Source organism: Crocodylus siamensis, chromosome 1, assembly GCF_052110815.1.
Source record: "Crocodylus siamensis isolate JL-2025a chromosome 1, ASM5211081v1, whole genome shotgun sequence".
NCBI classification, from domain to species: Eukaryota; Metazoa; Chordata; order Crocodylia; family Crocodylidae; genus Crocodylus; species Crocodylus siamensis.
The window spans coordinates 105,108,009-105,119,505 of NC_143395.1; the positions used below are offsets into that span (position 1 = coordinate 105,108,009).

Consider the following 11,497-nt stretch of genomic DNA (forward strand, 5'->3'; position numbering starts at 1 on the left):
TAGAAACAAATACATAAGAACCCAAAACCATTGGACATATCAGAGATGATGTTGCTAAAGACAGAAAAAATGCATATTTCCCTTTTATCATAAGATCACAGAAGCCAATAAAAGGATTACCAATCCTTAGACCTGAGCTGTTTTGATCAGGCCCTAAATAAATAAGCCTTCTGTAAAAACAGAACGCAAATCTACTAACCAGGTTACTGAACACCCATCCACACAAAAAAGCATATCATGGGATGTAATCAAGTAAGCTATGCAACTACATTTTCCAACCCTAACTAGAAGAGGCACTTTTACAAGTAACACAAGAGTTTATTTTCTATAAATAAACTCTTATCCTGTGTCTTTGCTTGGCTAAGGGTGACAACAAGAATGCTGATTCTGGTGGCATGTCTCTGTGACATAAACTATAGGGCCTGATCTAAGTCATTTTATAAAAGTTTCCACTCAGATATTACAACATTTAAAAACAAATGCCTTGCCACAGGAGGGTGAACCAAATAGGGTCAGGTACCTAGGCTCCCCACACAGCCAATGGGAGTAGTTCAGAGACTAAATGGAGGCCCTAGAACACAAGTTTCCCACATCCTGGGTAAACACTCCAACCATTAAGCTATTTTAGCCATGATAGTCTTCTCCTTAAGTAAAGAGTAACCTTGCTGAACTCAATGCTGTCAGTGTGGTTAGGTGTGTTTTGTGATCACCTTCTACCTGCAATCTGGATCACAAAAGAATTTGGACAGGAGTTTGGTACCTAACTTTTCAAACTGGATTACTTCTGAGCATGCTCATAAGTCTAGATCTAGGTGCCTAAGGGATTTTCCTGGGCGTAAACAAAGGCTCCTAAGAGGGTTTTCAGTGACTGGAATGGGGTTTATCCAATCACTTTTTGTGGATGTCGGTGTCATTTAGACGCCTACACAAGGATTTATCCACTGGTAACCAGGGCGAGGCTGACAAACAGATCTTGCTCATCTAGAGAATGTAGCAATTTCAGATAAGCCAACCTTACTGAAGGTTCAAACTTTTGAATCATTGGGAGTTCACTCTTTACTAATCTTAGAATTCTTTATAATACAAAGATCAGATATTTCACATTGTTTCTAATGGCTGCCCTAACAGCAATAAAAACCAGATGGTGAAAAAGAAGACAAAATGGAGAACATATGTCTATTGTGTTTCCACTTTAAAATAAACTTGTTTTCTACAACTGAGAATCATTGTTTATTGTCCCAAGCTAGATGTAACTGATCATATTGGGCTTGTTGAGAAGTCCTTGCACCCTACTCTTTCATGGATAATTCTTGTTTATTATTGTTGAGTTTATTCTTTTCTCAGTACAACTTTTTCTCAGCATGATGTTGGCTATCACACAACTAGAGATCAAGTGAACTGTTTCTGATATTACAGTTGTAGAGATATATACCACAGAGAAATGGTGTTTGTGACAAAGTGGAGTTCATCCAGGCACATCTACATGAGATGGTTTACTGCACAGTAGACTAATATACAGCACAGTAAAGTGTCACCATCTACACATGAGCAGCATTTACTATGCAGTAAATTAGTCTGTTGCATGGTTGACTACTACCTGTAGATAAAGAGTGTGGATTTACTGCACAGTAGCTACTGTGGTAAATTATTCCCAGGCAGCCCAGGCAGCAGGGGGCAGGGAAACTGTTCCCTCCCTGGGGCAGCTGCCTCCCAGCCCCTGCACCAACAGGGTATGGCACTGGGAGGCAGGCAGCTGACTATTTCCCAGCCCCTGCTCTGATCTATTGATCAGGATGCAGGGCTGGGAGGAAGGCACCTGCCCAGGGCAAGGAACAGTTTCACTGCTCCCACCTTTGCTGATCGGGGCACATGGGTGGGAGGCAGCTGACCCAAAGGTGGGAGAGCTTCCTCTGCCCCCCAGAACCCAGGCCTGACCTCAGTGCCCTCTGCCAGCCCAGGGCTTCCAGCTGGGGGAGCACAGAGCTCCTCCTAGGCAGAGCAAAGCAGGAGTGGCCCTCCATTGATCTGCTCCCATTGGGAGCAAATTTGCTCCTGACAGGTACATGTATAGACATGCACTTGGGGAAAGTTTGCTGCACTTTATTTTAATGTGCAACAAGCTTAAAGCTCATTAATAGCATGTGTAGATTAATAGCATGTGTAGATGCAACCTCCTTCAACTAACTCTTCTGGGGCAGGTTTTAACATGTAGCTCAACCTCCTTGGCTGAAAAGTGGTGTGAAAGGAGAAAGATATCTGGCCTATTAAGTTTTAATTGCTGTGATCAAGGTCTTTGTTATAGTGAATTTTATGTGTGCAGGAGCTAAGACCATTAGCCTTGCTTCAGGCTGTACTTTGCATAGTTACACCTTGGGTCAGACTTTCAGAGGAAGTAAACTGGGCTAGGGACCATTTACTTCAGTGATTTGCATTTTAAGAGCCAAAACCAAATAGAATTTCCTGGTTTTGATTTTGTTATTCTATTCATTGTAGCTTATGTTCATTTTTACTTCATTTAAATTAGTAGAGTGGGTAATATGCCAGTAACCACAAATTATGTCATTTTATTATTATACATAATTTTATTGTTAATTTTTCTGCATCATTTTAGCAAAAGCTATAAATAAATTAGTACTAATATTTACTTTGGTTGACCTACCTTGTTTTTCTTGCTAAAAATCTGGCCCACGGTATATGTAACATAATCTTTAATGTAATTGAAGAAACTTAATTTCTCTTTTCTTTTTCAGTTTTTGATTCTCTGCTTGCACTGTATTAGTAGTAGAGGGAGAAAAAATATGCTTCCTTTAGCTATTGGTTGGAGAAGTCAATGGAATAGGATAGCTACCTGAAACAATGCATTGCTGTGTTTTACCACTACTGGTCCAAACCTTAAAGACCCTTGCTTATCCTGTCTTTTTTAGCCAAAATTCCTAAGGAGGCTAAATCCTAAGATTTCTACTCGGCTTTCCCTCAGTCTTTACCCAGACAGAATTGTCACTGACTTTAATGTTAGTTTTGCCTTCAAATTTCCAGATAAGGTTGTTTGCATTAGCTTTAACAATGTGCCTTTTTATATTTGCTTTTTGTGTAACTCCTGGCAATGGGAGTCTATAGGCATTCCTTTTGAAGAAAGTTTCTTAAGAGTATGCCTCTTATTTTTATGAGAGGCCTATAAAATATATAGCAATACACAGTCAGATGCTGCTAATATTTTAATGAGGGACTTCCACAAAAATGTCCTCTCTTGCCTGTGATAAACACCATAGCCCATGGTTATGCGACTGGAACTGCAAAGAACTTAGAAAATATATTAATTTGTTTTCCCATGTAAAAAAAAATACTTGCTCACACCCGTCATCAAGAGAGAAAGCAACATCACCTGGCAAGCCAACTTATCTTTAAGAAAATTTGCTGGAAATGTTTATACTGAAAAACATTTTAGTCACAGTATAGTACAATGTTCAACTTGTGTGATTTGAAATGAACGGTGAAGAAGGGGGAATAAATATCTTATACATCCTTTCCAGTAAATTTTTAAATTTGGTGCAGTATGATGTATTCCAAAGGCAACGTATTTGTTCTTTAAGTGTATTTTACAAGCTGCATGGATAAATTCTCTTTGGCACAGACATTTACAAGCTTTCAGAGAGAAGTGACTCCACCAAAAGTCAACTTAACCTCTCCTTCAATTTGTAGCAGAAATAACCTCTTCCAGCATATCATGGCAGCCTCCTATTTCACATTACTCCAGTCACAGAGATTTCCTGTGTGCACAAAAGCACCTGCGTCTTTTTTTTTTCAATTCCTCCTTAAAACGCAATTCAGTTTCGTTGTGTTTATAACAAGGGAGCTGTATTGTTTCAAAAAGTGTAAATAAAACTGCTTGCCATATTATAATTGTTTATTATTTGTAATAGAAGAATGAAAACCATCTAGAAAAAAGAAATTTTCTGACACAGAGAGGACATTGGTAATGGATATGGAGTATTTCATATCTACATCATTAGTTCCAATCTAGACTTCTTTGCTGGTGTCTGGAAATAGATGATGTTTTTCAATCCATTGCCTTTCTCTATTGTCTTAGAAGTAATTTGGGGTAAGAAAATGGATATTTTTAAGAAAAGAGCTCCCAGGGGGAGGCACAGAGTTGGGGAAGGGTGGAATTTGCAGTCCATGGCAGGGAGCCAGGTCGCTAACTCTGGTTTAGGGCAGTAATACGTTGCCAAGCTGTGTCCTAGATGTTTCCTTAATATCTGTTTCAAGACTTTTGCAAGACTTCAGCAGCCTTCACCTGGCAGTTTATTCTGGGCCAGATCCTCAGCTAATATAAATCAACATGGCTGTATTAGGCTTTGCCCTTATCTTTTAATAATCAGTTTATGAAATTATAAATTCCTCATTTGCTTGTGACAATTTGGAGGACCTGTCCTTGTCCAACTAATGAATTCTGATTCATTTTATGAATGCTGTGTATTCATTTTCCCAACCCCTCCATTCACAGCAGGCCAGCAATGGGCTGACAGGAAGTCTGTCACATATCATAAACCCTGCATAGGTTTTATGGAGCTGACGAAGCTACTGAACAAATAAAAAAGTCATTAATATGTTTATAAGACTACACTGACAAGACAATGGGGAGGCTAAGGAGCACATCTGTGTGGGAGAAGTCCAGTTTTCCCAGGCAGGATTTGGAGCTGTGGACTGTTCCAGGGAGAGTGAACTGGAAGATGACACAAGCTTTGAGAAGAGGGGAACAAAAGGCACAGGCTCCAGGGACCCTTTCACTAAACCAGGGATAGACTGAAGGACTCCCCCAAACTCAAATCTCCAACCTGCCACACAGTAAACCCCTATGGTGACCCCTCAACTTCATCCAGCCCAAGCTCAGAAGCTCTGATGAGAACCAGGGTCCGAGGTGGATCCTTTTCTTACCCCACCCTTTCTCACCTGGGTACTAGACACTATGAACACGGGGAGTCTGCCCACCACAGCCCCACAGTTCCCTGTCCATCTGTACCCTACTTCCTGTCTCTACTGCCACCAGTGACAGCCAAGCACAGAAAGACAGATAAGGAGTCTTCAGGCTGGTTTGTGAAAGGGCTCTACTCACAGACCAGAAAGCACAATGCTTTGGCACATGGTAAGGTATAGACAGAGATGGGCAGCTCACATGGCAAGCCTCAGTCAAATCTTGGTATCAGTGAAGACCTACCATAAGGGGCCAGAGAGAGTTTCAGAAAACTGACTAGTCAGGTCAAGGAAATTCCTTGCTACAGAGGAGAAGCCACAGGCAGAAGAGGAAGGACCTGAGACTCCTTACAAGATATTGACTCAAATGCCACAGGCAAATCAGAAGTGGTGAGGAAATGAATGAAGGAATGCCATACAGGTGCTCTTTATTTTATATGGGTCTCTACTTCTGTTGAGCAGTGCAGGGTAACTGATTATTTTTAGAGTGTGTCTGTTTGCTTCAACTATCAGGTGTTCGGGTTGAGGCAGATTGTAACACAGAAAGCCTGGGGCACTGGGAAAGGGAGTGTTAAGTAATTGGAGAGGCCAAGGGAGCCAGTACTACTCCTGGGGGCTATGCAATTGAACTGAAGAGCTTCCAGTTCTCAGAAGTGATGAAAAAGATTTTCTCTCCCACAGGTGTTTGTAGAAACAGAGAAGAAAGGGTTGTGCCAAGGTACTGCTCTGACTTGAGAAAGTGTGAAAGCACATGGGTCTGGTATGTGGGTCCCAAGCAGAGCAACTTAGTGAGTGCCCAGGAGGACATGCTTGACTGAGGATCTGAGAACTCTAAGGGCATGTCCACACATGCAGGCATGTGCGCTTGCAACAGCTCAAAAAGAAGCGGTGCAAATTTGAGCTGGGGCATTTGGCTCAGACATGCACTTTGTTGTGGGGCAAATTGTGCCACTTGGGGCAAAATAACCTTGCCTGGCTCTTCCCAGATCTGGTGCCAGGGGGAGCTAGAGCCTGTGCTGGCCCCAGCAGTATAAAAACCTGCCCTGGCCAGCAGCTCAGGGCTCCTTGCCCTCAGGAGCTTCTGAGGCCCAACCACTTAGTATCTGGGGACAGTAGCCCCTTGTGTCAGCTAGACGGGTGAAGTAGCATCACAAATTCACTTTTTAAAATGCCCCAAAATCCATATTCTTCCACAATTAGAACAAGAGAAAGAGAAAAAGGGGGATTGATCAGATGGTCAATGTTTTTTGGCTATATTTTCAATGTTAAAGAAAACTGGAAGCCTAGCAGTGTCTCTAGCATCCAAATAAAATAAATCCTAATATCTATATGTTTTCATGTTTACTTTTGGCTTCCTTATCACATGGTGGGTATGTGATGGGGGGATGTGGGGATTGTAGGAGGGGATGGGAAGTGGGGTGGAGGGATGTGGGTGGGTGTGGAGGGATGTGAGTCAGTGTGTGGGTAGGTGTAGGGGGACTACGGGTGTAAGGGCTGCTTAGGAGGGGTGGGTCCCCTGCATGAACACTGTGTGCCTCCAGCCACTGGTAGGGCATGGCGGCACTGGTGATGGCAGCGTGTGGTGGCAGCGGTAAGTGGGGAACTCCTGCTGATATCACCGGGGCTGTCGGCAGTGGAGGGAGGGGTGGCGAGTGCCAACCAGGGGTTGGCAACCACCTGCAGACACTGATGGCAGTGACAGCGGTGGCCAGCAGCAATTGATGACTGCCTTCAGATGCCATTGGTGGCAGGGGGGGTGGTGGCAAGTGGCGACCTTCCGCAGGCACTGCCGACTGTGTTGGCGGCACCTTTTCTGAGGGGATGCACTGTCACGCTCAGGGGGTGTACGCGCACCTGCATTTACTCCCTACGGGTCATCAGCGGTCCCCTGCCCCAGCACATGGACTATCCTGCCTGCAGGGTTCCAGGCTCCCCCAGGGGCTACAGCGTACCCCAAGCCCCCTGCTGATCTCCAGCCCTCTGCTTATTTCTTGACTCTTCTCCAGCCTCCAGAGGCTAGAGATGAGCAGAACAAGCAGGAGGCTGGAGAGAATAGGAGAATGAGCAGAAGGCTTATTCCCCCCACCCCCATTGGTTCCCCCAGCTCCTCATTCGTCCCCCTACCCCCATTCATTCCCCCATCTCCCATTCATTTCCCTCCTCGTTCATTCCCCCAGCTCCCTGCTTGCTTTTTCAGCCTGCCCCCACTCCCCACTCACCAGCAGTGGCAGAGAATGAGCAGAAGGCTGGAGAGATCAGGGGAGGTATCCAGCTTATCTTCAGGGGCTTGTCTCCAGCCTCCTGCTCTCTACAGCCCCCTGCTCCTTCTCCTGCTCATCTCCAGCCCTGGAGACAGCAGGGGAATGAGCAGGAGGCTGAAGATAACAGGGGAATGTCTTCAAAGGCTGTCTTCAGCTTCCTGCTTGTTCCCCTGCTGTCTCCAGCTTCCCAAGAAATGAGATGGAGACTTCCCCAGCTCTCGCCACCAGCTTCCTGCTGCTTCTTTGCTCCTGCCGGTGAGTGTGGGGGGAGAGGGCTGGGAGAGGGAGCAGAGAGCTGGGTTAACAAACAGGGGGAGGGGGGAATGAACAGGGAGTGAGGAGAATGAATGGGGAGCGGAGGGAAAGAACCAGGAGTGGAGGGAACAAACAGGGGGTGGCGGAAATAAATGGGGAGTTGAGGAAGGTCCCCTCCCCTCCCCCCTCCTCCATCCCCCCAACCCCCTATTTACCTGGCAGAAGCCAGGTCCAGGTCCCTGCAGCTTGCTTCTGTGTCCCTGCAGTGTGCTTCTGGACCAGAGAAAGGGCCAACCACAGAGGCACTCTGGCAGGCTGCCAGAGTGTCTCTGTGGAGGACTGAGCCTCCAGTTGTCTCAGGGCATGGTCTGGAACCATGCCCTGACCTATTTTTTCCCCCCTAGGGTATTGTTTGACCCTTGGATATCCAGGGGTATAATGTTGCTCCCCCGCTGCAAATTTGCAGTGTGGAGAACATTTTTTTGTTCCTGCACGTGCATCTTGCAGCATCTCAAAAGGGTTTGAGATACTGCAAGAGGCATGTGTGGGCTCGTCTGGACATACCATAAGTGTCCTCATTTTTATTACTTTTCCTAATTTTGAAGCCCACAAGCTGTGCAAAATACAAACATATCTGCCAGCATTCATGATCCAGTTATTCCCCATCCACATCCTTTTGTCCCAAATGGGTGCTCTACTGATACTCTAAATGGCGCAAGTTGAATATAGGGGGAATGAAACAAGAAGCTCAGGAGAGGGTAGAGGTGTATTCCTTCTCTAGAGCACTTTCTCATACTCTCTTCCTTAATTTCTGCAGGTAAACCTATATGGTAATTAATGTATCTGTTAGATATTTACCTTTTTCTGTGATGCTCTTTGGCAGACACAGGTAGACCCAGCCAAGGGTAACAAGGCACAGTACTAGAGAAAGTGATTAGCAGAGTAGCATTTGCCCCTGGAAATATGGCCTCTGGGCTGATAAGGAACTAGAAGCATCCCTTTCCCCATGCACCCTTGTGATGTTTAAGGCTCGGGGTAGAGGAAGGGGATGGTTGGTTATGGTTAAGGCACTGGGCTCGGTCCTATGTTTTGCCATAGACTGGACATGTGCAAATGGCTTAATTCCTCTTTGCCTCAGGTCTAAGCTGGGGATGGTAATTCTTACTTTCTCCCATCCTTTGTTCATTTATTCTTTGTGCTTTTGTGGACAGGGACTAGGATCTTGGGGCCTCTAGGACATCTGAGAGTACTAACAGCAATGGGAAATAATACATTCTCCAGGATTCTCATCCACCAAAACCAATTTCAGCTTCTTAGAAAGTATGTGAAAAGTCCATAAGGGTGACATGGTGGCCTTGTCCTTCTTCCTTAATGCTGTCCCCTAAGTTTCTCCATGTACAGTGTCTGTCTCTTATTCTCTTAATCTTATTTCTAAAGCATTGTTGTCATCAAGACTTTGGCTTTACTTTCTGAGCATGAGGCCAGCTGTTTAAATTGCATAAGTTGTTCCAGCCATAGTCCTTGTTCTATACTGAGTCTACACTAGTGACCCTTAACTAGGGTGAAGTGAGATCCTTTTAAGGGTGCTTCAAGGTACACTGCAATTTTAGCACTGTTACAAACACCTCCGTATGATTCACAAGATTAACACGGGGATTTCAAATAGGGATCCATAGTGTCAAAACCATTCTGCCTGTTGTGGTATTTTTGTGTTCTTTGCAAAAGAAGAATTGCCATGTTATTTTTTTCCAAAAATAAGTTAAAGCTAAGAGCTGGCATTTTCCAAGGGGTACCTTGAATATAACAAGGGATCCCTTGATTCTAAAAAGGTTGAAAACCACTGCCTTACTGTTTGTGTATTTTAATTGTATTGCTTCCATTCACTATACCATCCTAAAACAATCTGCATTTTCTTCCTTGTACCCTAGGACAGCCAGTAGTAGTATGGGAACAAACTGAATGGCTTCCTGTTTGTGATTAAATCTAGCTTCAATTCCTTCCTGTGATCCCAGATATCAGTGGATATTACTGGACTTGAACGTTTTATTAAACTGCGGTGAAGGTATTGGTGCCAAAGGGGTTTAAACATATATGGGCTAGTGCAAGTTCATTACAATTCATATACTTTTAAATGAACAACATTAACGTGAGCATAGTACTCTCTAATTTAAGTGACAGTTTTCTTTTCATACCCAGCTGAATTTTTAAGTTATGGGCACAGAATATAACTGTCATCTACTCCTGATCATAGTAAGAGTAAAGAATATGTATATGTAACAATGACCTTGGTGTAATCAACAATTAAAACAGAAAGATGTAAAAATACTGCATTTGGCTACTGCACTTGCAAATACGCTCATCAGAAGAAATTCTTAGTGGATTTTCAGGGTGCAGATACAGAGCCAAAGGTACCACTGGGATGTGCAAGTGCTTCTCTTATTAAGGTCAATGGATGCCAATGTTTCCACTCGGAGGGCTGAATTTGATCCTTAGTGTGTATGGTTGCTGCTACAGGTGCCAAAGAATCTTTTGATCTTTCAGGTGACTAATCTGCAAAAAGCAACAGGATTTACAGATTAGACCATGCGTGCATGAACTATGGGCCTGAGGAAAAATATCTTGTATACCCATTACAATTAAGCTGATATTTCCTTCTTTGTTTAGATTTCCCTTCTCTCGTAATGCCAGGAATCAGGGGACAAACAGACAATATTAATTTAGCATCCCCCTGGATTTTGCCAGGCTATTATTTTCCTGAAAACCTAAACAATAGTTACACGTTTGCTCCTATTCATTAACAGCTGGTTTTCAGACCATGTCACTTTACCTGTCGGAGAGGGAAGCTCATGTAGGTTGCTGCTGCATCTGTTATTATCATCGGTCTCCTCTGCTGTCATTTTCTGGCACTGCTGACTGAGGTCCTCGGTGCTCTCCATAGGTACCATTGCCATTCAACAGCTCTATCCTGCACTTTACGATTGAAACACTTCACAGGGCAGTTCCCCTTCTCATGCCGACAACCAGTGTACAGTTTAGTCTCCTCATGGCAGCACGTTACAGAAACATACAGAAACTAAATGTAAGCCACAAAGTGATTTGTGAACAACTTTGTTTCTATTTCAGAAAGCTTTGCCCTTTCCAGTGACACAGGCTGTTGCTATTCCTGGTAGCCTATCACAGGCAAGTGGGAGGGCCATCTTTTGGAAGTATTGTTTTTGCCTTTAAACAAATAGTTGAAGACATTAGGCATTCTCATAGAGCTCAAAGCACATTCTTTAGCCATTAGCTTAAAGGGTCTCTCTCACTTTCATATACCTTTTATTTTCTTTACAGGGTACGAACACAAAGGGGGGGATTTAAAACATTTGCTGTGTCAGCTAAAGTTGGGGCACTGAAAACACACAGATGGTATCACTTAATTCTTTTAAATTATGGACGAGTTATAATGAGAAATACCAGGCACTAAAGCAGTGTCATTCCTTCAGTTCTGAAGTGTAGTACCCAGTGGTGGTGGCAGCATATTTTTAACAATTTATATCAGGGGTTCCCAAACTGTGGCACATGTACCTCTGGGGGTATGCAAGACATCTCTGGAGGGTACATGGGAAAAATTGTGTAATGACATATTTCATTTTCATAACAACAACTGGCATTTAAAGGGTTAAAATATAAGGCCTATGTTGTTAGGGGTACGCAGGCAGCTGGTAAATCTGTAAGGGGGTACTCAATAAGAAAAAATTTGGGAACCTTGATTTATACAATATTTATGGATAAATAAAAAGACAACCTCCTGCCAAGGAATAGGTAGTCAAAAGGCTCAATCCTGAGACCTGCTAAGGAGTCAAAATTTCCATTAGCTACAGTGAAACCAAGGGAGGACACTGAACAAAAGGTGAGAGAGAGGGGAAAATAAAAGGTAACAACAGTGAATGATGAATTACATGTGTAAAACTAGATTCTCTCTTATTCATATTAGTAAGCATCTGCTTCCTAGTAGGCCCATTGACTCA

General features: G+C 43.6%; 1 protein-coding gene across 3 annotated transcripts in view; it reads right to left on the reverse strand.

Moving 5' to 3' along the window:
• The window catches only part of SLC2A12 (solute carrier family 2 member 12), a 51,942-nt gene extending 41,338 nt beyond the window's left edge, over positions 1-10,604 (reverse strand). For all 3 annotated transcript variants that reach the window (XM_090039638.1, XM_090039628.1, XM_090039618.1), the window contains exon 1: positions 10,315-10,604. In XM_090039638.1, coding sequence (XP_089895764.1) covers positions 10,315-10,438 — 124 coding nt within the window. In that variant the 5' untranslated portion in view covers positions 10,439-10,604. The remainder of the gene's footprint in view (positions 1-10,314) is intronic.
• Between the last annotated feature and the right edge of the window lie 893 nt (positions 10,605-11,497).